General features: G+C 40.7%; 1 protein-coding gene across 6 annotated transcripts; it reads right to left on the bottom strand.

The window, feature by feature from the left end:
• Positions 1-7,943: 7,943 nt before the first annotated feature.
• YIPF1 (Yip1 domain family member 1) lies at positions 7,944-27,649 on the bottom strand. 6 transcript variants are annotated; one of them, XM_016120342.2, is made up of 11 exons: positions 27,460-27,588; positions 27,104-27,180; positions 26,653-26,732; positions 23,736-23,899; positions 20,659-20,739; positions 20,336-20,423; positions 19,493-19,609; positions 16,322-16,488; positions 15,778-15,960; positions 11,614-11,711; positions 7,944-8,480 (listed from the first exon to the last, which is right to left on the bottom strand). In XM_016120342.2, exons 3-10 carry the CDS (start codon positions 26,681-26,683, stop codon positions 11,622-11,624), a joined length of 921 nt encoding a protein of 306 aa, XP_015975828.1. In that variant the 5' UTR covers positions 26,684-26,732; positions 27,104-27,180; positions 27,460-27,588; the 3' UTR covers positions 7,944-8,480; positions 11,614-11,621. The 6 variants fall into 6 exon arrangements, with proteins under 6 accessions (XP_015975828.1, XP_015975826.1, XP_015975827.1 ...); XM_016120340.2 differs by lacking the exon at positions 11,614-11,711 and having other exon boundaries at positions 27,460-27,641; XM_016120341.2 differs by lacking the exon at positions 27,104-27,180 and having other exon boundaries at positions 27,460-27,587.
• Between the last annotated feature and the right edge of the window lie 153 nt (positions 27,650-27,802).

Consider the following 27,802-nt stretch of genomic DNA (forward strand, 5'->3'; position numbering starts at 1 on the left):
CCTTCTCCACGGCCTTCTCCACAAAGGTACTAATTTTACTGAAATGGAAAAATTCTCTTTCACTAGAGGAGCATTTAGTTTCGTAAAACCTGGTTTCTAGTTGCAGCTCAGCTGGGTATTTTCTAAAAGGGCATGGAGAACACATTCTCCCCAGGATAAACCTAAGTCATTTTTTTTTTTTTTTAAACAAACTCAATTTGAATGGTTCAGCAATTGAAAATAAGGCTCCTCCCTTTTTCGATGCCCCCTCCTTGAACCTCTTGTTAGCTATTGGGAAGGGCTGTCCTCTGCTGCTTGTTTCTTGGGAGTCAGATTTCAAAGGAAAGCGCAATGATGATAGAGGGAGATCCTCGAGGAAAAATCCACATATTAAAAGCATATGTAACCCAGGCTTCAGAGGTGGCTTTTTCTCCTTTTTATAAACAACCTAGGTTGTTTATGAAGTCTGATTTAACCTTCTGCCTGGGACACAGAGACAGTAAAATGAAATCTATAAAGGTGAGACCACTTGGGGCCTCATCTCCAAGTATGAGGAAGAGACAGGATCTAAGGTTTTTCACATGCATACTTCAGTGCCTAGGAATCAATAGGTAAAGGCTTTGGAGTCAGACAAATGTAGATTTGAATGCTAGCTCCCTGCTTAATAGTAGGTTAGTATGAGCAAGTAACTCAACCTCCTAGTGCATGGGTTTCCTCAACTGTTAGAGGGGATAATAGTGTACATTGTTCTTTCTGTCTACCTAAACTGAGTCCCATTACCAACCTTTCATATAACATCATAGCTATTAATACTGTTCAGCTTTCTACTTTCTGGGCATATTATAGGATTGCACTTCATGGCCTTCTTTAAAGTTAGGTATTGCCACATGACCATTTTGGCCAATGAATTGTCACTTACAGGTGAAAGATTTAATTACCATTGTGATACCCACCAGAGCTCACCTTCCATCTGGCACCATGACAAACAATATTCGAGTTGGTGGTTGGCTCCACTGACCCCAGGGACCTGAGTGACTAGAGTGAGCAGAGTTTCTCTGCCAATCTGTGACAGACTTGTAACACAAGCAAGAAATAAAATATTGCTTTGAACTGCTGATGTTGTGGGGTTGTTTGTTATTGCAGAATAACCTAACCTATCCTGAATGATACAAATAGCAAATTGATAAATGCAGTTACCTGAAGAGGGCTTGAAAGACCCTTGAAAAACTTCATCTTATTTATTACCTTATTAATTCACTTGCCACAAGCATTTACTCAGCAATGAGTATGGGCCAGGCTCTGAATGTACAGCAGAGCAGAGCCCTAGCTGTCAGGACCTTCCTGTCAGGTACACAGCCCCTATCTTTAGATATTCTCTCTCCTAAACTCTCTCCTAAACTCTCAACTAATCCATCTAGTAGAACTAGTTATTATCAATTTCTAGTTTTTTAAGTTGTTCATGGGAAAATGATAACTTCAGGTATAAGAAGCAAGAACCGATCTGCTTATATAACCCTCACCTCCTCACCAACACATCTTGCTTTTTTATGCCTCTGCTTAAGCTGGATTCTCTGCATCTTCAAATGCCATATATTCCATGAAGCTTTCCTGTGGATCTCTCCTTCTAATTCATATAATTCCACCATTCAGTGGCTACATCCTACCTTGAGTAGCACAATAGAGAAAGAACAAACTTTGGAACCAGACAATCCTGTGTTCAAGTCCTAGTTTTGCTCCTCCCTAGCTGAGGCTAGAGATCTTGCTTTCGTTGAACACTTATTATATCTTGGATATTAGAAATCATATCATAAAAATTTGATTCTCACACTTGCCCTTCAAGATTTATTATATACATAATCTTTTACAGAGCAAGTCAAGCAGAGAGAGAGGTAAAGTGAAGCAGGGATTCACACCCATATCTATTTGAACATTTCAACTCTTTCACATAGTTTTTCACTGTGTGGTCTATATATTTGTTTGCTCTCTCCTTTTTTTAATATTTAAAAAGGTTTGTATTTTTAAAAACTTATTTCCTTTCCGTAATACCTTTAATCCCCTCTATTTTGGGAGGGCAATTATTGTTGATTGTCCTTTCAATGAACAGCATTGACTTTATCTGATAACTTCCTCCTCCCCTTTCTCTCCGGCATCTGATTTGAAGCAATATTCTTTCACTCTCAGTTAATAACTATAAGGCAATCAACAAGTTTATTCAGCCTTATAATTATTCCCCCATTCCCCTTCCATTGTTAGTTATACTGTATATATTTATTTTAAAGGCACATAACCATTATAAACTATATTCTCCCCCCTTTAATCATCATTTAGTTTTAGTTCCAAAAGGAAATATGTACTTAGTGCTCACCATCTTTCATGTCTGTCTCACCTTCCACGTTGGTTTTCTGAAGTATGCTCCCTAGCAGATGCCTCAGAATATTCCCTCTGATCTTCCATGTTGTTAACATTTTGTCTGTGGTCTTTATACCTGAAAATTAGTTTGGCTGGATGTAAAATCCTTAGCTAACATTTCTTTCCTTAGGTATCTTAGGTATGTTGTTACTCTAGTCTTCCGGCAGAAAGTGCTGTTGTCAAAAAGTCTGATGACAATCTGACTTTCTTTCCTGTATAAGTGAATTTGTCTTTTAGCTTAGATGCCTCAAATTTTTCTTTAAAATTCACTAATTTTACCAGACTATGCCTCGGTGTTGATCTTCTGGGCTGACTACCCCAGGTATGAAGTGTGCTCTATTAGCAGTCTCAAACCCTTTTATTTTTTCAGGGAAGTTTTTTTGTTGTTGTTGTTTTTTTAATTATAGTTATTTGCATTTATTCACCTCCATTCCCTAACACTTTTCTTTCATCAGGAACATGAATAATATACCTTTAGATATTTCTTGCCTGTCTTCTATATTTGCCATTTTCTCTTGACTTCTTTGATTTCTCTTTATTCATTCTGGAATTAAAATTTTTCCTTCTTTTCACTTTTTATTCCCTTAAGGCTTTATCTGTTGTGCAAAAACTATGTTACTCCAATAATCCATCTAGTTCAATCTTCATTTGTGAAATGAGTTTTCCTTTTTCTTTCCAATTCTTTCCTGAGTTTTATTACCTAATTTCTGCTTTCTAATTCTGATTTTCTTTCATTCCTTCTACTATTTTCTTAATTTACTTCAACTCATTTTGAAATGTTATAGTTTTTATCTGGTTTTGTGGACATGTTTTTCTGGAATGCTTTCATTCATGATGGAGGTTCCTTCTCATTTATTTTAATAATAACTTCATTATGAGATTTGGCTGCAGTCCTTTGGGTAGCAGGAAAATAGTTTTCCTACACATTTAGGAGGAAAGGGTGAGTCAGGATAACTCTGCTAAATTCAAGGCTCTACAGCTTCCTTTTCTATGTTTTTATAAAGTGTGCAAAAATATGGCTTCAGATGTTCTGATATCTCCTGGCTATGTTCCTCATCCCCATTCTCATCTGGACTTCCCTTTCCTTTGCCCCAAATGTTGCTGGCCTACCCTATTTGTATTCTTTTCCCTGCATTTTTTGCTCTGGTGTTCTGGCAAGATACTGTGTCTGGTTTTGAGAGGTCACAGCATCTGGACTGCTCCAGCTTCTTCAGGCTTTATTTTAGATCCTTTGCACTTATCAGCTGCAAACTGGGTTATAAAAAACTTTCCACCACATACACACCCTACAGTACCAGCTGCTGTTCTCCTCTGTACTTTCCAGGGAGCTCCTGCTGGCTATTTTGGGGTTCTCTTATTTTCAGATTTCTCAGAGGCCCTGTTGCTTCCCTCTGTCCCTTACAGAAAAACGCTGATACCATTCAGATCTTCAAGCTGCCAGTAGTTTCCAGTTACATGAATTCTGGGGTTTGGGGTGATACTTTGTCACCCAGTTTTGTTGTGAATGTTGTCTATAAGTTTTTAGTTTTACTACTCAGTTGCTCTATTTTTATGGGGGAATTCAGGGAGATTAAAAAACTATGTTACTGCCACTGCCATCTTTTTTTTTTCTGCCAGAATTCTTTGTTCTCAATTCTTTCTATGATGCCAACCAGTGAAATCAAACTGACAATGGACAAACCACCATCTATTAACTTTTCTAAAAGTAAGGTCTCTAAGATATAATAGTTGTCTATCTAAATCATATTCTGGTTTCATTGAGGGTGAGAGTGTGCCCAGCTTAAGAGTATTTCTTAGCCTACCTTGCAGCTAGGGGTGACCCTGAGATATAGTTCTGACCAATAAGATATAAACCCCTTTGAGGGTGGCACTGGAGAAAGACCATTAAAAGGCAGGTCAAACTCAACGACCAACCCCTTTCGCCCTTTCCATTATTCCTGCATGTCAAGAGCTGAGCTGAGCTGGAGAGAGTTGAGTTGCCAGGTGTCTGAGTAGAGTAGTGAAAATGAAAAGTAATGGTCAAGACTTTAATCATTTACTGTGATAGTATAAGCAACAGACTAAGAGAAAGTGCTGGTTCCTCTAATGTTCCATTTTTCTCAAATACACCCATATCCAAATGTACCAGAAGGCATTCCACTGTGGAATTTGAGTGATTTGATTGTTTCCCCACTCTCCAGTGGTCTGCCTAAACAAAAGTTGGCTGGGAATTAAGGGAAGATCGTGGCTATCGTGATTCTAAATAATCATGAGCACAAATGAATTGTTCTGAGTGGCTCTGTTGACTGTATTGAACCATTGTCTACCAATTTCACCCACAGCTTCAAAGTTTCTCTTCTTGCTAGTTTTCTTAGAATTGTGGAATTAAAGACTAAAACCACAGAGAAATGACAACCTCAGATTTGTCTCTTTCAATGTGAAGTATTTATAGACTTAATATTTGGGGATTACTGTAAGTCATTATGTAAGACGATGGGAAAAGGTTTCTGTACTTTCACTCTTCATCTTATAAAAAGATTAAGAGAAACTTAAATAAATCAGTGCCAAGTGAGGAGGGGGGTCTGGTAGACTAGTGCAGATGTGGGGACTGTCTCACTGCCAGTGGATCCCTAAACAAAAGGCTCTGTCATTTTACAAACCCAGGAGGCTAGAAGGAGGGAGAGAGGGAAGGGCTAGGAGTAAAAAAGTACTGAATACTGAGAGTACAGAGAAATATCAAGGCACCGCCACCCCTATCCCTGCCCCAATAAGGTGGTCTCAGCAGAAGCACCTGAAAGAGGTCATGGATAGGGCTCCCACACCTTCCCCCCATAAGGAGGCCTCCTGGACTGGGGATGTATATATGCATAAAAGCATGGCTGGGTGATGGGCCAGGATGGAGCCGGAGTCCTTGACTGCAACTCACCTCAGAGAGCACAGTGTGCTGGCTGTTCACCAGACTAGGTGAGCAGCTTTTCCCCAAGGCCTGTCAGGTAAAGCTTTGTAACAGCCGTTGGTCAGGCCCAAAAGATTTCACTTAGGTTTTTGCCTGGGACCAAGACTTCTCAGTGCCTACACATTGCTGAAGAAAGAGTAGACATCTTGGGATCAAATGATGACCAATTCATGCTAAAGACTGCTGAGCAGAAAAAAATATATAAAGAATCCCTGATAGCATCATGGAGCAGCTTATTAACCTGGGGCTATTTCTAAACTTATATTTACATTTATAAAAGAAAACTGCTAATTTGTTTAAGCCACTGCTTTTCATGCTTGATTACAGCTAAATGCAATTCTTAAGTGCTACATAGAGGTCCCAGGAGCACGGCTCCCAAATAGTGGTGCTTGCAGGTTCATGAGATTTTCACTGGTCCTTGGTAGGTGAGAAAAAATGAACAACTTAGTTTTTCATAATATTAAATTTATTCAAGTTTTTAGTACTGAGATTATGCCCTTCTAAGTTAGTTGATATTATCACGTCCTCTCTTTTATAAGATGGTGCTAATTTATGATGCTGGTTATATCTAAAATCTTTACTTAAAATTTTTTGGAAAAATGTACCAGTCATACATACCACTTATAGGTACTTCATAGTAACTAAACCTCCCTCAACTGTGGATATTTATAAATTCCTGGGGAAAACTCAGTTTTCCTTTACTCTAATAATTATTACACTGCTGTGACCAACTGTGTGGGCTTGCCACAGCAAGCAATTCTGACACTAAGTGCCTGGAGTTAGCACAGACCTCTCAGGTTAAGGGCTCAGTCCCACAAGACGGTCTCCCACTTCAGGTGCCAACTGCACATAGTGAGTCTCCCAGTCACCCACAACTTCTGTCCAACTTGGCTACAAATCGGATTTCCCACATTCCCCTCCTCAGGTCTGATAATTTGTTCGAGCAGCTCACAGAACCCAGGAAAAAAGTTTACTCACTATCGTTGGTTTATTACATAGGATATTTTAAAGAACACAAATGAATAGCCAGATGAGGAGATACATAGGGTGAAGTCTGGAAGGGTCCACGGCACAGGAGCTTCTGTCTCTCCCAGAGCTGGGGTACACTTCAGCACATGAATGTGCTCACCAACCTAAAACCTCTCCAAACTCATTCTTTTGGGATTTTTGTGGAGGCTTCCTCACATAGGCACGATTGATTATTAACTCCATTTTCCACCTTTCTCCTCTCTCTGGAGAATGGGACATGGGGCTGAAAGTTCCAAGCTTTCAGCCTTTCTGATGACTGGTGCCATCCAGGAGGCCCCCAAAAGTCACCTCATTACAAAAGATGCTCTATCACCCAGGAAATTCCACAGGCTTTAAAAGCTCTGTGTTAGGAACTGGGGTCAAAGACCAAATATTAGAAAAAAAGATTCTCCTAATACTCCTATTGACAAGATTTTAGGGATTCTGTGTTAGGAACTTGACAGAGACCAATATAGATATTTATTATTATTTTACAAGATGCTCTTTCTTCAATAGGAGGAAGGTCCTGCCATTTTTGTTAAGCAATAGGAAGGGGAGGTTGCAGGTGGCTGATACAGAAGAATTCACAGGATCCAAGTGTGTAAGAATCAGTGCCTGGGGCAGCAGGAATTAAGTATTAAAGAAAGCATGAGCCAGAGTACCAGTTCAAAGGGTGACCAGGAGGTGTGGACACCAAGTTCTCTGAAGACTGCTTGAAGAGAAAAGAAATATTTAGCTAGAGAAGACTCAGGGGGCATAGAATAGCTATCTTCAAACATTTGAAGTTAACAAAGGGAAAAAGGCTCAGACTTGTTCTGAGAGGCCCAGGGGCAAAGCTAGGACCAACGAGTGACAAGAGCAGAGGCACTGCTAACAGAAGAGTTGTTCAAAGGAGGGAATGGCTACCAGGGAGAGCCTGAGGCTGGCAACCACTTAGCAGCGATATCACGGGATTGTAATGTAAGATCTATGAGAACAGGGACCCTGTCTGTTTTGTTCACTGCTCTAGCCCCGATATCTATAATAGTGATAAGCACACAGTAGATGTACAATATATATCTGTTGAGTGAATTAATGGGGGGATACTCAGCACTTGATGGGAAGTTTGCCAAGTAACCTTAAGTGCGCTGTTGCCTAAACTTGTGTGCATCTTCCTTTATCTGCGTGGTCAGCCTGTAAGTCCAAATGTGTCTTTGTAGTCCACTTAGAAATACAGAGGGAGCTCCTGTCCTGAAGAGGACAACAGAAACAGTGGGGAATCAACAATCCTGACCTGGCAGAAGCTCAGCCTCCCAGATGGTGTGTATTTTTAATATAAAGTATAAATAAGTACCTCTGAGGTATTACTGGTTTCTTGAATGCACGCTAGCCAGAAGTCATGCCAACCTGAAGAGGCCCTCAAAGTTCCCTAGAAGAATTTTCTAAAATCATTGTCAAAGTAGGTTATAAGTGAGCATGTTCCTTAAATCCACTGTTCCATACTTTTAGGAAGAAAAATGTGGATGTTCAATTTAACCTCCATACCACAGCAGCTAGCACATTAAATCAGATTCTCAGCAGCATCCAGCATGCTAAAGACATCAGGGAAGAACTTGAGATCAGAGACATGAAGTGCAGACACAGACGTCACATGAGGTATTTATTCTGCAACCATTGGGTTCAATTGCCTATTATCAGGTCACCAAAGACAAATTTTCAGGCTCCCAGTGAATCCCGACCAAAGGTCACACTGTTTGGCCACTTTAGGATGGCGAGCATTTGGAGAGAAGAGGATCACCTAGGAAATCTGTACACAATTCAGAGAAAAGACATCAGAAGTCAGGATGGATCCATTTCAGGTATTCAGGGCACACCTAATGTGAAGTACATCGCATGACAATGAGAGGCAAATGGGAATGTAGGTGAGCCTGCCTAACCCATTCCCTAGTGTTTCATTCCAAATCAGCACATAGTCACAATGATCATTGACAGCGGAGAAAAAAGAGCTGAACGACACATGTGGGGGACAACATTTAATTTTTGTTTGTTAAATAGGTGATGAGGCTTCAGTGTGGCACCATCCAGATGTTAGGGGCTGATGCCATTCCATCGGTTTTCCTGCTGGCTTTGGTGTCCAAAAGAACCACACTCCAAAAGACATAAAAGAGGACTGAAAAACAAAGAAGAGTAACTTTCAAGATAAGGATTCCCTCCTACAGGAAAGAGCTTAATTGTACAAAGCACATTTATTTATGTTTAAAGGTATAACCTGAACACCAAGAGCAGTCTGCCACCACCAGACTGCTTTCCTTATATAAACTATATCATTGAATAACCAAATAGTAGATGAAGGAAAGTTTTATAAAAGAAGTATTCTAGCTAATAAACAAAGGAGGAAAGAGAAATATCACTATTTTGACTCCTAATGAATTAACAAATCTAGCCATTGCCTATTAATGGATACTAATATCAAAAAGAGAAAAAGTAAATGAGACATTATGAATTTATGAATGGAAGAATTTAATAGCACATGTCAAGTAATCTTGCCCAACCCCCCTGCCAAAAAAAACAAAAAACACCTGAATCTGATCAAACCTTTAGATACAACCACCAATTTGCAGAAAAAAAAGAAGACAGAGCAACATGTATAATGACACCATGGAAATATAATCAGCAAAATCTAGATAGTGAGAAACTACAGGATAAATAATTCTTCAACAAATAAATGGCAAAGGGAAAAAGAGGGAGACGGAGTAGGAGTCAAATAATTTAAAAGACATTTAAGAGATACATCGCCCAATTGCAATGTGAAATTCAAACACTAAGTATATGTGGTATTATGGTTATATTTTAAAGAGTATTTTTTATAGATATAGAATTTAAATATTACAGAGGAAATAATAGGATGTCTTAGATTTGCTTCAAAATAATAATAGAGGGAAAAGGTGGGGGTACGGATGAAATAAGAGTTGACAACGGTTAAAAGCAGCTGATGGGTCCATGGGGATTCATTATACTATTCACTCTACTTTTTGTCTTGGTTTAAAATTTTCCACAAATAAGTTTAAAGAAAGAATAAAAAGTTATTATGTGGACCCACTTGCCACTCCAGGTTCTCCCAATTTACCTCAAAGAAAGGGAACAAAGAAGCACATTGAGAAAGAAATAGCCCATGGATCCTCTCGGCAGGGACATTTCAGACACAGTGTGGAAAAGAATGAGGAGCTGGTGGAAAATAGTGTTAGCCACGGTGTGAAGCCACGCAGTTTGGATGCTGTGTTAAAGGGGATTACAGCATTGAGTTAAAGCTGACTTCAGAATAAAAGAATTGATGTGTAGAAACCTAGAAAAACGTTCATGGCTTTGACTTATAAAATGAACTCTCTTGACATGAGTGAGTGAAAGGATAATTGCACATAAACCCTGCGTATCAAATCAGGAGGGTTTTAATTATAAAGGAGTCTCTTGAAACTCTTTGCTCATCTCTCATTAAAGCCTTCTCACACTGCAGTATAAGTATCTGTTGGCCATGCTCCTCTGGACAGACCCACTTGTCACCACCCCTGGAAAGCAGCCCCAATCTGCATGTGGCCCTTCAGATACTTCATTCCTCAGCCAAAGTAAGACTTCCTAGGTACAGTTTCCAGAGTTTACCAGGGTTTGGGCTCAGAGGAGAAATGGCAAAGGCCCTCAGGTGATGAGCTAATTTTTAAAAAGGAAGCGGCAAAGAAGGAAGCCAGATATTCTTTATAACATCTCAATGACTTATGTAGGGGGGTACTTCCCTGATGAAAAGTAATTGGAGGCTCCCCTATGATTTTGAGGTTTCAGGGAGAGAAAGGGTTAATGCTTTCTCAGTAATCCATTCCAGGCTAAGCCCTCCAATGCATAGATTTACATGAAGGTTATCTGCAAGATTAGAAGCCATACTTTTTCAGTGAAAGCTTGGAGTCCAGAGATTACAGTAGAGGGCACAGCCAGCTCATAAATCTGCAGTGCCTGGAGCTCTAGACAGCCCCTCACATTGGCAAAGCGATTGATGCTTCTGCCAAGGAGGCTCCAAAGAAACTGTTCATCACTATCTCATTTGGAGACTTGACACCCAAATGGAGGCACTGACACCTAAGTTTATAGATCTGAGCAAAGCCCAGAGATATCAAATCTGTGTAAATCAGGAGGGGAGGTCTGCAAGGGCCTTGATGGCTGGGCTGTTCTCAGATGCTGGCTTCTGACTTTTAAGGTTTAAAGCACCAGGGACGCTTGGTCTGGAGCCTTCCTAAACAAAATGTAAGAAAGGAGTTGAAGAGCATGCAAGAGAGCCAGCCCTTCATTAGGGCCTCAGTAGGCTGATGTCTGGCATTCGAGACAAAATTGCAAGGACCCAAGCAACTGTCACCCTTGTCCCTACCTCTGTCCCTCTCCACTTGGGCTCAGATTTCTTGTTCTCAGTGATGTGGTATCACAGTGCCCCAATGAACAGCCTATGCTTTCACCTTCCCGAAAGCCACAGGCAGCTACTACTCTTTTCAGAACAATGGGCAACTGATTGCTTCTGCTCAACCTTAAGCACCCAGTTTAAACAAGACCCCCTTTGTGATGTACAATACAAAGTATAAGGGGACAACAAGGTAAGTGATGACCGTTGGAAGGGAAGGAACATGTCAGACATCTGGAATAGCAGATGCAAAGACCTGATGTATTCTGGCAATGGTAAGAAGTCTGTCATGACTGCAGCCTCTATATACTGAGGAGGTAGAACAGGAAGGCAAGGAACAGCCCATGGAGGAATTGACATTTTTACCTGTACTCTGACCCACTAAGCCAACCATTGACAGAGGAATCATCAGAGGCCCATAGAGCAAACCAGGCATGAGAATTCATAAGCTTTGGAGAACCCATAAGTAATTCAAGAGAGGTCACAGAGTCTGAAGCCAAGCTGAGAAGTCACAGGGAAACTAGAAAAACCTGCCAGGACAGTAAACCCATACTGTATTACTGGGAAGAGGACAGTGATTACAGGAGAGGGGATACTGGGACCGAGATTCGAGCTTCTCTTACAGAATCATCTAAGAGCTCATACTTCACAAAGCTATAAATCCAGATCATATGGATTTCACAGTTGAAGACTTCAGCAAGAGAGACACATATATACAGACATGTACACACACACCACACTGAATTGTGCAAAAAGTTTAAAGGCTCTGGCCCTCTGTATTCTTAGGCTAACTGTAACAGAATTGATGCGCCTGCCCATTTTTCACTGTACCACACAGCAAGAAGATTAAAAAAATATAATCTCTTACTTTCCTCTTTAGCTGGACGTAGCTACTGCGACTGTTTGGTTTGGAACAACTGTAGTTATTGGTAGATGGTCCATCTCTGGTGCATCAAAAAAGTATGCCTGCAGAAAAAGGAGACCCGTAACAGGAGACCCGTAACAGTATGTTCTAGACTCCATACTAACAGTCCTTCTGGGCTCCTGTGACCCCTATGTTCCCCCTGCCACACTGGTTGTCACTGAACTACAATCATTTCTGTTTTTGTCTGTCTTGCTCACTCAACTGTGAGTGCCTTTTTAAATTTTTTTTTTACCATTTATTGAGCACTTTCTACATATAATGTAATCTTCATTACAACCCAGTCAGGTTGTTATTATTATCCTCATTTGACAGATGAACAAACTGAGGCTTAGAGAGGCTGTCATTCAATCAGGTGCACATGGCTAATGAGTGGTGGAGCCAGGACTTGAAGCTGGGTATTTCTAACTCCAAAGCTCAAGCTCTTAATCACTATATTATATGGTCTCTCCTCCAAAGGCTGTATGTATCCTTTTTGTCTCTGTGTCACCAGCCCCTCACATAGGGCCTGGCACACTGTGTAAACAATCAATACTTAATGAACTGAACTATGATAGATTGCTGCTAAACCAGGTGGCTCTCTGTAAAGACCTGTAAAAGAAAGTGCTAGGCAGGCCGTACCTCGTAATTCTTCAGCATGGAAATGAAAGGTTTAGTTAAGTGCTTTTACTCATGTCTACAATTTAACTGTCAAAAATCAGAAGGAGGTAGAAGAGAGAAAACATTGAAGGGGATCTTCCCACCTGTTTCAAGGTCTGAGAATCCTAACTTTAGCCCAGGAAAATACCAATCTCACTAGCCTTGAGCACTGGTTGTTCAAAGGAAAGGTGAATCGTTAATAAATCAAGGACCACTGCTCAGTCATGACTCCCCCTTGGAGTCAGGGCGTTAGGAAAGTAAAAAGATAAAAAGCGAGAGTCAGGAACCATTTCATGAGTACTGCTTTCTATTAGCCAGAAGGGGGCACCAACACAACATGCCGGAGCTTTCCCAAATTCCCTGGTTAACTCCTCAATAGTCCATTTCAAAGTTTCTAGCTGTACACTCCAAGTTTATCACATCCCCAGAGTTATTCTATTAGTTTCAAAAGTCTTTCTCTCCCAGGCCCCTTCCAGAAGCTCTTTTCTAAGACAAGGCAAGAACAGTCCCTGACTTCAAGAGTTGGGGGCGGGGAGACAGAGGCCATGCAGCTGTTGTTGGGGCCCCTCCAATTATCTGGCAGGTGCACTGAGCCACAAAGCCATGATGCAGGATTAATGCCTTTCTTCCACTCTGCTGGAGGAAGCCCTCATCACGTGGGATGAGCCAAGAGGCCCAGGTTCTAAGCCTGGCTCTGCTAGTAACTTGCACTGTCGATCTACCCCTGTGGGTCTCAGTTTTCTTATTTGTAAAACAAAATAATTGGAAAAAATTATCTCTAAGGGCAAATTATAATTCTATGATGCATGATTTCCACAAATACTAAGGCATAGGAACCTCTGCTATCAAACATAGGCTCATACATGTCCAGTCATACCAGCCAAAGATGTACCCTCTGCTGCTTCCTCAGTCATCCCTGCCAGGTACGTGCCAGTACAAACTTAGAGATTATATACAAGTGCAGCACTGAGGGGACCTCAGCAGGTGTAGGACTGTCATATGTGCTTCATTGCGCAAAGGCAAAAACACCAATCTGTGCTCTCCAGGGAAGAGAAGGCCAAGCTGTCTGGTTCAGCCAGTTCCCTTCGGCTCAAATAACTCCCCTGCCAGTTCCTCTCCTGGCCCTTCCAATAATGTCTTTCTTTGTACAGTTCATCATATTTTTCATGTTGTACATACCATTCTATCCTTACAATAAAGATGTTTCTACAGCTCCTTTTTCTAAGTAAAGAGGTAGGGGTCCAGAGAAGGAAAATAACCAAAGCAGGGAGTGACAGAATTAGGACTAAGACCCATCTCCTATTTTTACTTCAGCCCTCTGGAACTGCACACCTCCTCCAAAAGAGAAAGGGCGAGGAAATTTCCAGTGTGGAGAACAAAACCCCAGGCACAGCAGGCGCCTGGCTATACACCCAATCGAGGATGACTCCCTTCCCTGAGGAGGAGAAAACTGTGCTTCTTTCCAAGATGAGGTCCTATGTCTGCAGTTACTTCACTGTCCAATCTGCCCGGTTCCTCTGAGTCCCTTAAACTGAACAGGGCAATGGCCTCTCTCCTGCTTGCTTCTCTCCTCCAACTTCTCAACGAGTATATAATGGGTAAGAAGTACAGGAGAGAGGCAGGAAGACGTCAGTGAGAGGCACCGATGGAAGGGCACAGTCTTTAGAGTTGTGTGACCTTGGATAACTCTCACTGGGATACTCAGGAGAAAAAGCAGCGGAGTGGCCCTGGCAGCTCCTGGATGACACAGTGCTCTTTTAATAACTTCTTTACATCTGGAGAAACTTTCCTACTATATGAAGGGCTTTCAAAGCCATTTAACTGAGTCTCACAAAAGCCCACAAAAAGATGAACGTCCCTGACAGATGAGGAAACCAAGGTTCTGAAAGTTAAGTCACTTGCCTGGGCTCACAGTGTTAAGCAGCTCTCAGTTCAGTGCTCTTTCCACTTCATTTTGTGCTCTCTATTAGAAAGTTCCTGAGTTAGCAAGATGGGAAGGTAAATCCTAACTTCAGTGTCATTTACCAAAAGGGAGTAATAGGCATAGGAAGTAAACGATCCTGGCCGCAGGTACCAGATGAAGTGGGATAATAACAACAACAACAACCATAACTACACTTGCCCTATTGTCCAATCTGCCTTGCTCCTCTTTTTAGAACTGAATAAGGCAATGCCTTTTTCTCCTGCCTTCTTCTCTCCACCAACTTCTCAACTAGGTCTGTAATGAGGAAAAAATTCAGAAGAGAGATGGGAAGATGCTAGTGAGAGGCATTACAGTGAGTTAGTTACAATGAAAAGGACATTCTTCTTCAGCAGACAGAAGGGTCACAACAGCATTTCAAGGGATCAGCCAGAGATTCAACTGCCAGAAATTAACAGTGTCACTCTGCCATGAGTCAAACCAAAAGTCTTTGTCTTAAGGGTCTAAAGCTAAGGCACATGTAAAGCACATGTAAATCAGTTCTGTATCAGAACTTGGCACTTTTTATAAGACTTGTTCAAGGATAAAGTATTGGGATCTTATTAATGAGACCATGGTTGTCTACACAAAAATGTTAATGATCAAATGGTACCAAAGAAATATTTCCTCCCACAACTTCAAAACATGACCAAGAGTCTAGACATGGGTTACGGGGAGCATCTTCCCATGGGCATGTCCTTTACTTCATCACTGACTTTAACGTTCTTGGACTCAGAGTTTTTTCAAAACCTGTGCCACGCTTTATGAAGGGCATGGACACCACATATATAGAAGATACAAAATGATGTCTCCTTAGGATCAAAAAAAAAGGAATCTAATTTATGGGCATTTATGGGACAAGTTCTATGTTATGTGCTTTATATGTATCATTTTATATTATCCTCAGAACAACTCTCTGTGGCAGGACCCATTATATCCATGTTACAGATTAAGACATTCAAATTGAGAAGTTCAGTACCGAGCTCACATAAACAGTGAGTGACAGAGCTGGTCTTCAATCTGGACTTGTCTGACTCAAAATACATGCTCTCCCTAAAGTGACACCTAAACACACAAACTCGAAAATTGTTTTAAATGTTCCTCACCAGAAAAATTACTCCCCTTTCCTATATTTGAATTCATTCTCAAGCTTTCTACCTATGAGGCTTTAAACTTCAAAACTCTTTCCAGTATGTGCAGAAAATAAGCAAAGGTATCTAAAAGGAAAGCTCCCCCCATCTCACTGCCCAATCCTATTTATAGACACTCATCCACCCCCACTTCCTCTGGCGAGACACCAAATCTTAACCAAACTTCAGAAATTAGGTGAAGTGGGACATGACAATCGAATTCTCGTGACTTTACCACTCCTCATCCAGAATAGCCTATCTAAAATAATATTTATTCCTTGGAGCCAGTTTTTAAAGAACCATCACTTCTAACAGTTTGAGGCCTTTCAGAAAGTATTTGCTTCTAAAGCACACCAGAATAACACAGGAATGAGACCATACCAAGCAGCCCACAGAAAGCAGCATATGAAGCAACACAATCGTCACAATTGTGGCCAGTGCAATGCGCCGATTATCCTCACGAACAGCTGGCCAAAATGTCATTGCCAAGACCGAGCCTGAGATGCCCAGGGCCATCATGACTAGAATCCAACGAACGGCTTTCTGGGGGATAATCCACAGTATCTGAAAGAAGAGAGAAAGGGGAGGAGTTTGGGGAGGCATTTCAGAGAAGCGTTTGTTCATTCCAGGCACATATGTTTATAAAAGCCCATAAGCCAATCAACACTGGGCCCCCACTGTCCCTCTAGTTTCTCAGCAGAGCCCGAAGAAACACCACCAGCATGCAGACTGAGGTGAATACTTCCATAATGAAAGGCATTACGTCCTGTGAAGGCACTTGGCTCCCCGGCCCCTCCATTCCTATTGAATTTCTAAATTCAAAGGGTATTTTTCAGGCGCACATCAGTGTTAGGCTAGAAATAACGATGTAGGTTGAATTTCCAACCAAGGACAGGACATTACCCAGAATAAATATGGTACTTACTGCTGTGGGGATATAAATGAAGAGTGAATATCCATAGACGCACACAATCTCCAAAAACGAATAGGAAACGATGTTCATAACTTTGCTGTTTCTCCACAGGAGGAAACCCCAGAGTGCAAGAGGAACCAACCAGGCATAGGCATAGATGACTGTGGCTGCTATGGACACTGAGGATGACAGGACACAAATTTTAATCCCCATGAAGCCTTTCGTGCACTATCAGAGCACTTCTAGTACCTTACTGAACCTACTTCTAACACATCCGGCTATTTCTCTGGACCATGGGATCGTGCCTCACTGGTGTGCATAGTCTCTGAGCCTGGCACAGTACCTGACACAGAAGTAGGCGCTCTATAAATGTGCTGAATCTTTAGCATTTGTCTTTGTGGTGCTGACCAGCAGTCTCTTATACGGTTTTTAAAATTTGTTTGATAACTAACAACTGCTATTAATTATTTTTATTATTAAACTAAATTATGCAACTGAAACACTTCGGAGGACCACACTATAAGTGTTTAGGTATATTGAGCATTTCAATCAAATAAAAGCCAACTAACTATCCCCTTGGAAGAACACGTCCTCTTTCCTAGTGTAACAAGAGCTGACACTGATTTCTTTAGCAAATTTATTAAAATGCCCTGGGTAGAGATTAACTTGCTCTGTATGCTATTTAGAGTTCTTTCTGTCTCTGAAATAGGGAGTTCCAGCTCATTGATGAATTGCTTAAAATATTCTCCAGTTTCACTTTCTTCTTTAAATAATTCTCTCTGCGGTGGAAAAGCTATTCAGCGGCTCCTCAGAACAGCAATGTTCAGTGTATTACTGAACCTCCCTCCTCCTCCTCCAGCAGCAACAGCACGCCCTAGAGGATTCATTCTCCCTCTTCTGAAGGGGAGGATCATAACGCGTGGCTAAGCCCACAGCACCAGCCCTTCCTACGTGAAAATCAGCAGGTAATTAATTTAAAACTCTTGGTAAGAACAAAGCTACCCCTAGCAATTATGGTCAGACTCTGGTTAAGACATGCCATTGTCTGAAACATTGTTAGTTTCCAGAGCAGTTTTTTCATGTTAAGAACTCCTCGATTAAACCAAATGTAATTTTGCTGACCTACTGCTTTTTTCTTAGATAACTAAAAGAAGGGAGAGAGAATTACTACTATGGCTACAGCAAGCCACTGAATGCCAGGCATTATACTGAGTGCTTTATTGAGAGGCAACAATGTATAACAGTCAAGGGCACAGGCTCTGGATACAGAATCCTAGCTCTGCCACTTATAGCTAAGTAACCTCAGGTGGTGAGTTACTTAACCTTCCTGCCTCTGTTTCCTCATCTGTAAAATGGGAATTATAACAGTATAGTACCTTATAAGATTATTAGTAGTAAATGAGGAAAAACAGGTATACTTAGAACACTGATTGAGAAATAATAAATGCTCAATAATTGGCTTTTTATATTGTTAACTGACATGTAAACACATTATTTCATATATTCTACATTTCCACTTTAGCGATGAAGAAAAAGGATGAGAGAAGCTAAATGGTTTGGTTGAGGTCAAATAATTAATAAGCAGTGGAAGCAAGATCTGGCCTTGGATGTGTGACTTATACCCTTTACATAAAATGGAAAATTGTTTATTGATAAGAGGCAATGACTATCTTACGGTACATGCATCCCACAACTCTCTGATACTGAGATACCCAGCCAAAGAGGATAAGAACAGATAAAACCTGTCCTGAGCTTCCAAACCCTCAGGCAGGGTAAGTCACTCCTTTTTTTTTGCTCAATATATCTATACATACCTCAGATATAGAAATAAACACATACCATTTACAGCAATGGCTCATTGGTTAAACAATGAAGGTAGAGTCTATATGTCATGGATAACATTTATGGAGTTAAACTCAAACGCCATTTGACAAATGGAGTTGAGACTGAATTCAAGTCTGACTCAATATGGGGAAGGAAAGAGGAGAATAATGGGAAATGAGCATGGAGGGAACAGGGGGAAAAAGTAAGGAAAGATACACAGAGGCACATAGACACATGCAGGTAATACATATCCCTATACATACACACACACACACACACACACACACACACATACATGTATGTATGTTTATATATAAATATAACTATTTGCATATTTCGATTCTGCATTCTTACAATTGCCCTATAATATAGATATTATTCCCATTTCACTAATAAGGAATCAGAAACCAAGAGAGATGAAACAGCCTGTCTGACAACACAGAAGTTAATGAGTGGTGGGGCTGGAACTCGAAGCCGGTGACATGGTGCCTGAAACCATGCTCTCATACAGTCTATGCACAGCCTCTCAACAGGAGAGCAGGCAGGCAGGGAAGGACAGAATTGAGAAAGTGGCACTGACCAATCTCCGAATCTCCTACAAAGCCAAACTTCCTCATTTTGGGGTGGCTGTCATCTGCAAGTCCCTAAAAGCTATTTCATTTTTTGTTTTCTTTTTTTAAATTATTTAATATTACCACGGGAAAGGAAGTTTTAAAACAAGAATGTCATCTACAAGCCCAACACTAATACACACTCATATCTGCGTTTTCCCTTCTAGGCCCTGACCATTTGCAGACTCTTCTTTTACAAAGTCGCTAACAGCACAGACATAAATTTGGATTATCAGTCTCCTACCTTGCTCTAGAGTTTCATAATTAGTGGCTACAAACCTAGCTAGTTGAGTTATCATGACTTAAATAACAATGCCCCTATTGTTTCCAACATTTGGATAATACAACTAATGCTACAATGGAGACTTTCATGCATACTGCTTTTTACATATTTTGTATATTTTTCTTTGGATAAATTCCAATTGCTATTGGGCATTCTCTTATAGTTTTCCAGAAGATTATGTGGATTCACAACATTGTGACTGTACTTAATCTCATTGAATTGTACAATTAAAAATGTCGATGTGGTAAATTTTGTTATGTATATTTTACCGCAATTAAAAAAAAAAGATTATATGGATATATATAGATGAGTGGTAAATTCTGAGACACTAGATATGTTTGAACCATGAAATACAGAAAGCCGGGGCCACAACACCTACAGACAGGGACCCAAAAACTCAGTGGGTAAAAAGAACTCATGGTTACAAACTGACAACATTCTAAATGAATTAAGCTGTTCACCAACCTTTCTGGAATTCAGGTACATAGTGGTATGTCTTCTCTCCCAAATGGATTAAGAAGTTGGAAAGATTCCCACTAATTGCTATGGCAAAGACCAATGTGGCGCATATCCAAAAGGGGCCTGCAAAGGAGACCAGAAAACTCATAGATAAGAAAATGAAGCACCAGTCTTCAAATTCTTACAGAACACTTCCCTATCTCCCTCACCCTATTCATGTAAGCAATAAAAAAGGAATTTTTGATGCATTCAATACTCAATGGGAATTTTCTTTTTTGAAAGGTCGAACACACAACTCAGTAATTAGCTGCATTAAAGACAGGGGGGATTGGAATGTAAAGGCCAAAACACCTCCCACAATTAGGTGAATAAAGACACTGATTTGTTTATGGCTTCTTTTATTGGAGGATCACCAAAAAATAATTCATGGACATTTCGTGCTGCTGCCTGAGTCCCAAAGGGAGCCAGCCTGTCTATGGGCAGAGCTGGAACTCAACACATCAATAAAAAAGTATAAGAGTACCTTCTCCACACTCAGGAGCCTCCCCTAATCCTCTAAAATTAAAATCAACATCTCCTCTCAGACAAAGTAACTTAATTTGCCTCGTTTGTAATGTCATTTGAAGACTTTCAAAGAATATACTATTACTTGTAATCATGGCATTAATATAGCAGATAATTGCATTTTCTCCAAAATTCTTTGTAAGGGTTGCTATTGAAGCTCAGAAGCGTCAAACAAAATGCTGCATGCCTTGCCAACAGTGCACTGCTCCACCTTTTCAGGCAACTCTCATACTCACCTGAGTTCAACTGGCACATGGTAAAGAATCAAAACGGCACTACACATACCGTAGAGATCTGGATTGCTGCGGATATATAACCTCACAAAGTTTTTTCCTGGTATTGGCAAAAGAGAACCTTTTATTCTGTCAAAGACCTGCAAAACAACACAACAGTAAGTCTACTGAAGATTTTTCTTTAAATAAATTCAACTACTGCAAAATTGAAACTCAGTTATTAGAGCTCCTATGATAGTATTTTCAAATGCTAGTAAACCTTTACTTTTGTTAGACTATAACCAGTAACAAAAGCTTTAACATTACTTGATTGTTTAACTGTAGAAGAAACAAGTCTCTATTACATTTAAAGGAAAGGCGAAACTGCTTACAAACCTGGTAAGTGTCTACATCAAAGAATGTTTGATAGTATTCAAATGTCCAGAAGGGGGAGCTTTTCTTCTGTCCAGCAAGTAACTGTCAGAGGTAAAATAAAACATAATGAACGCAGAAGTAATTTTCTTACTCCAGCTATACCAACAGAAAGGAAGCCGATCTAATGGAAAATCAAGTTGTACAAAATACTAAGCTCTTTTGCATTATTAGTCAAGTTTGCAGTAACCATGCCTAACTCTTAGCCTGATGAAAACAAGCTTGGGCTTTGAAGTCATACCAAAAGGCTTCAAATCCTGGTTCTTCCACTAGGAGGCAGCTCTGTCAAATCACTAGACTGTCTCAGTCTCAGTCTTCATTCTTTTAAATAAAAAGAACAGCTACCAAGTTTCACCTCATAGGATTCTAGGGAGGATTAATTATATAAATGATTATGTAAAATAACGTGTGTGTGTGTGTATGTACACACATAAGAATACACATACAGAAAGCAGTCAGGATAAATCTTTTCCTACCTCACCCCCTCAAAATGTTCATATTATCACCACCTGAATTTTCAAAAATGTGATACATTAATTCACTCGAAAGTACTGAAAACTTAAAATATACAGCCATGACAAAAAACAGAATTCTAATTTAGAAGAGGGACACAAGGGGAGTCACACCTGTCCCAACAGCATAGTTGTTTGACGGAAGAATATAGGCCCCATGCCAGTATTCATGACTGCCATCTTCGAATACTTAAAGAGAATTCGTAGAGCAAAAGGTTCTGATGGATTCGGAAGCTCTGCAGGACAGGGGAAGGTACTATAGGTAGCTGACTTTTGTTCATTATAAAAAAAAAACTGTTTCACAGCTAAAGTGTCCAAACGGTGGCTGCAGCTGCTTTACACGGTAATGAACAGCTTCTGGAAGTATTCAAGTTGTCTTTCTGACATACCACGGACAATATCAATATCTTGGAAGGAAAGCTGAAATTGAGGAAACTGAAGGTTCTTCCCAACCCTAATATCATAAGACATTGAACACCACAGACCCATATTCCATAAGCTAGGCTAGGGACTATTGGTAACCTCTCCCCTATTCAGACAAAATAATGGACAGCATGTTTTCAATGTAAAAATTTTCCCCCTATACCATTCTTAAACTTTTGAAGCCTACTATTGCTCAGTGTGATGGTTAATTTTATGTATCGGTGTGTCTGAGCCAGATATGAGGGTGTTTTGGATGAGATTTACATTTAAATCAGTGGACTTTATGAGTAAATCAGACTGCCCTCCAAAATGTGGGCAGACCTCAGCCAATCAGGTGAAGGCCTGAATAGAACAAAAGGCTGACCTCCTGAGCCAAGAGGGAATTCTCCAGCAGATTGCCTTCAGACTTCATCTGCAACATTGGTCTTCTTGGTTCTATAGCAGAATGCCTTTAGACTTAAACTCCAACTTTTCCTGAGTCTCCAGCCTATCAGCCTACTCCATCAGATTTTGAACTTGCCAAGCAAGCATCCACAATCATGTGAACCATTTAAAATAAATCTCTTTCTTTATATATACACTTATTGGTTCTAATTCTCTGGAGGACTCTGGCTAATACATTCATCTATACTAAAAATCACTCCTGTCTTCTTAGGGAGTGATTTTAATAAGTACTTAACATACACTAACTCTAATATAGAGAGGAAGAACACAGACTCGGACTCAGACTGCCTCGGTTTAAAATTCCATCTGCCGCCTGCCAGTTGTGTATACTGGGGCAAGTTACTTAAACTCTGTGCCTCAGGTTTCCCATTTGTAAAATGAGGACAGAAATAGTTCCTGGCACACAGAGTTGTTTTGAAGATTAAACGAGATGATCCAAGTAAGGAACTTTAAATGATGTCTGGCAGCTATTAAACTCTGAATAAATATTAACTATTGTAATGACAAGGATGATAGTCAACATACTATTCTTGAATTTCGGATGAAAAAACCTAGGCTTAAGGAAAAGTTAAAGTACCTTACCCAAGACACATAGCTATTACTACTAGCCAGATCAGGATTCAAAGTTAGGCTTCTAAGTCTGAGCTCCTTTCACAATATCTAGCATATAATGGTATTTAATTTAGCATAAACTTTGGTACTTAATACCTTCAGCTTCCTGTATTTCATTTGGTACTTAATTTGCTATTTCATGGAGTTCCACAAGGAGCACCTGACACCCAAGAGCGCCACTATTTTAACAAGCCGAGGAACCCACTGCTATAACCTGGGAGCTCTCTAGTGTATTATAGTCATGAGTCCATTTACAAAATATTACTAGAAATATGATTTTTCTGGAACACAATAGTGCACATGGAAATAAATCTTTATGACCAAAAAAGCCACCTAAGAATCACCATACAACCATATGCAGAAACCCTGAAATTTCCATAGAATCTTCCCCCTCCCTCTCTCACCCTTTGCCACGAAGTCCTATGGAGCCCGCCCTCTATATACATCTGTGTCCCACTGGAGTTCAGGCTTCATTGCCTCTAGCCTAGACTACTTCAACGGTCTCCTACCAGGTCTTCTTGCCTCTAATTCATACTCTACATGATCACCATATCTTAAATATCTTTCAACATATCTGGCTATATTGTTTAAAATCTTTCAATAGCTACCCATTGTTTCCAGAATACAATTCATAGTCATTGCATTGAGTCCTATCTGTGTAGCCTCATCTCCTGTCCTCACCTATCTTTTGTTCCCAATGTATGTGAAGATGGGAGATGTGCTTTCTATACTGTGTTCCTTCATGTCTCTGTGACTTCACCAAAACTGTTCCCTTTACCTGAATCACCCTTCTCTGTCTTCCTCCCCTGGCTACCCTCTACTCTTTCATCAAGACTCACTTTAAGTTCACTAACTCCAAGAAGCCTTCTGTAACCTCCTTCTCTCTGTTCCCACTACCCTGGTGCTCCTGTCCACCAGTGTGCTTCCCATGTATAACAATGGTCTATTTACCTATCTGTTTATCCCCCCAAGGAAGAGGCCACTTTTTGTTTCCAGCACCTGGCACACAAAATTAAAAGAAAAAAAACAATTGCAAAGACAAGTTTGAACCTCAGTTTTGTCAGAGTCATCGTTTCCCAGTAACTCATCATCCTCTTCTCTCCCTGAGCCTCTTGAGGGGCCTGGCTGATGTTTGGGGATTTCACCAGGATCCTCAATGCTTATTGTGGTGGCATCTGGGTTTGCTGCTAGAGAAGTGACTACGTCACCAAATTCTGAAATCAATTAGAACATAAAGGCATCAGAGACCTTACCCCACTGAAAATGCTATACTTTTAAAGATAGCTGTTAAAACCTTGTCTTTGCTACAGACCCTATCTGATACAAATCGCAAAAGGCTCTGAAAAGAAAATCTCAACTAGAAATGAAACTGACATAGAAAAATGATTATGAAGACAACAGAATTTGCCTGTTGTCTGATTGAAACTTCCTGTCTCTGGGTATCCTAACAAACTTTATTCAGTTGCTCCTGAATATAATTCAGGGCCGCTCTGGAACTTGGCAGGACGAAGACAGGGTATCAGCAGGGCACCATATAACTACAAGCATGGCACGAATCACACAATTGGAAGTAGGATGGGGCTCTTCGATAACCGAGCCCACTCTTAATGCCTTCCAGCTATGCAAATAGTTTTATGGAGAGAACTAAAATGACTGAAATTAATTAGATGGCTCATATGTTACAATTACTTAAGTTCAGTCTCCAGTGTTTTGTCTGTCGAAGCAGCATGAGGCTCAGCAGTGACTTGGTCCTTTTAAGTTAAGACTCTCACACTCCATGACCTTAGGCAAATTATTCCATATCTCTGAATCTCTGTCTCATCAACTATAAAAGGCAGATAATATCTATCTTACATAGAGATTCGGAGAATGATATGAGATAATAAGTATTATTATAGCTATCATTTATTGACTGAACAGGGCATTGACATTTAAAAAGCAATAGTTTACCAGGGGCAACGGCATGCCAGAAAGAACAGAGAGTGTCATGTTTTAAGTACAAAGACCAAAGAGGTTCAAAGGAGGGCAATAAGTCATCTAGTTGATGGGCTTAGAAAAGGCTTCTTGGAGAAGCTGCTATAACGATGGTCAGAGTGATGGGGATAGCATTTCATGCAAAATAAATGGGATGACAAAGACCCCAAAGATGGAAAATGTGTCCTGTGTTTGAGAAACAGCAGAAGGCATAGTTCGATTGGAATGCAGGATGTGTATACCTCTCACATGATGACTATTCACATATTCTGCTCTCTATTAGCTATTCTTGTCCATCTGTGCTCCTTGAGGGAGGGAGAAATGGGTATGTTTCTTATTTCTACCACCAATATTCTCTGCTTCTACATCCTGGCTTATCCCATGCTATATTTTGCCTCTGTTCCTTTCCTGACACAATATCTTCCACCTGAGGGGTCCTAAACTCCACTCGTTCATCTAATACTACCATTCTTCTCAATGAAAGCCTTCCGTGACCCTGCAGCATCCTATGTTCTTTTCTAAAGAGCAGAGTCATTAACATAGTTTATAAAGTCCTGTGAGATTTGGCTCTTGTTCCTTCTCAAACTTCACCTTGTGATGGCCTCTCCCACCATACTAAGATGGCCAAGGAAGCCTCTCTGTTGAAGCGAGAATTGAACAGAGTGAGGGAACAAGCCATAGGGCTATCTGGAGTAAGAATGCCCCAACAGGAAAATAGCACGAAAGCCCTATGCTGTGAGGGTACTTGGTGTTTAGGAGGAACAGTGACAAAGCCTGCATGGGTAGAGAAGAGACAGAAAGGGCAAGAGTAGCAAGAGATTAAATCAGAGGCAGTGGAGGGCTAGATCACATAGAGCCTCTGAAGCACAGAACAGGCTCTGGCTTTCACTCCAAGTGAGACAGATGCCACTGGAAGGTCTTAAAGAAAAACTCTAGCTGCAAAATACCTACTGTAGCAGGTCAAGAGAAGAAGCAGGAAGCCTAGACAAGACGTGGTTGTGACCTTGAGCATGGTGGGAGAGTAGCAGAGGTGGTGAGAAGCGGTGAGATGCTAGATGTAGTTTGAAGATGGAACTGACAGTATTTGTTGATGAAATGGTTTCTCATATCTCTTCCTCAGATAGTAGTGAGATAGCATAGGTGTGAGAGTAGGCTGCCTGAATTCAAACTCTGCATTCCCACTTAATAACTATGTGACCTTAAGGCAAATTACTTAATTTTTCTGTTCCTCAGTTTCCTCATTGGTAAAGCAGGGAGAATAAAACAACTAATTCATAAAGTTGACATAAGGATTAAATGAGTTAATATTTGTAAAACACTTAGAACAGTGCTTGCCATATAGTAGGAGCTACACAAGTGTTTACAAGACAAATAAGTATTCATCAATCCCAAGTCTATGAATTTTTCCTATGGCGCTTTCATCGTTTGTGGATTATTTAATATTTAAATAAGATATTTACATAACCATCTAACAAACATCTCTCTCACTAGACTGAGATCTTCATAAAGGAAGAAGCTGGCTGTTTGTTCACTCTTCTATCACTGATAACACAGAACAACTTCTGGTTCATGGTCACACTCATGAGATACTTACTGATTCAGTGAATAAACAACCTGATCATATTTCATCATAATCACCTTTTTACACTTTTATCTACATTAGCAGTATAAAAAATTTCTCCTTTATCTAGTACAGTTCTAAGCACAAAGTAGATGTTCAAAAGATTTTTTTTTTTTAACTAAAGCAGGAACTCAACAAACATTTCTGTAATCTCTGTACTAAATTTATGATGTTACCATCTGAAGAGCTATTTGGCAAAAAAGAATAGCTAGTATGGACAAACAGAGACACTTGAGTGTGACCAACATTCTTTTACCAAGATGTTTGAAATAACCTTCTTTAATGTGTATTCCAATATAGCAATGAAAATCTGTTGCTGTGACTGCACAAATATTGATCATAGAGACAAAGGTGGGCACTCAACTAAAGTACCTTCAAACTGCAAGTCATCTACAGCTGCCATTCAGCCAGTGGGTCTTCTCTGAATTACAAGGAATCAAATTTGCAGAGGTCTAAAAGGGAAAAATGAATAAACTTAATAAAATATGCCAAAATAAAATATCTGCAAATAAATCTTATTTCAGCGTTCAAAATGGTATTTGCATCCCTTTTTAGCAGGGTTTTCTAGGTTTATATAAAGATAGCCATTTAGCATCAGATAATATTAAAACTTATAAAGAAACTAACTTGGGGCCAGGGAGCAGGGTCCAAAGTTTCTAACCAATCTCACTCACTGTGTGTTAGGGATCGGGTGCAATCCGGAGATGAAAGGATGAGAAAAGGGAGGCTGGGGGTTAAGAAAGTTGGCTGTGAGGATAATAAAATGCAAAAGCCTTTCAGCTGAGCCGGTGGTTAAGGTCACAGGCTCTGGGATCAGACAGACCTGGGCTTCATTCCTAAATGAATGCTGCTGCTTCTCGCTGTGTGACTGTGGGTTCCTCGGGGCTTCAGTTTCTTCATCTGTAAAATGGGTTCGTAATGGTACCTACTCATACGGTGTTGGGGGCCATTAAATGAGACGTAAGGAGCTTAGTGCACAGCTAAGCAATTAGTAGGCGCTGGAGTGATGGCAACCCTGCAGCCTTGGGGCACCCTGAGCCCAAACAAGTCTGGGAAAAGAGCTGCCCACAAAGTAGAGGCAGTGTTTTAAGTGCAGAAGCTGGGCCGCAGCGACCTGGCAGGCGGGAGAACCCAGGCCTGCTTTGTTCCGGGCCAGCCCCGCACACCCGGCTGCCTCACCTCTGGGAACTCGGCGTCAGCCCGTCCCGGGATGGCTCGGGCCTCAGATGCTCCACACAGGTTCTGGTCCCTCCGAGTTGCCGGAAGCCGGAGATCCGGGAGGCGGAACTTCTCCACCTCCTCCGGGCGGAGCCCCGCCTCCTTAAAAAGACAGCGGCAGCCTGTGACGGTACTTTCGGAGACCGCAGCGGGCGGTGGCTTCCAGAGCCTGCTCCTTCCGCCATCCCCTCTAGAGTGCGAAGATCAGATTCTCAAAGAGACTGACAGCGGAGTGGGAGCGCTAAGAGGGTTCCCCTCCGCTCGCCTCGCTATGACCGGGCGCATAGCGTTCTTTAGGGCGTGG

This window comes from Rousettus aegyptiacus, unplaced genomic scaffold, assembly GCF_014176215.1.
Source record: "Rousettus aegyptiacus isolate mRouAeg1 unplaced genomic scaffold, mRouAeg1.p scaffold_m13_p_1, whole genome shotgun sequence".
In the NCBI taxonomy this organism is placed as follows: domain Eukaryota; kingdom Metazoa; phylum Chordata; class Mammalia; order Chiroptera; family Pteropodidae; genus Rousettus; species Rousettus aegyptiacus.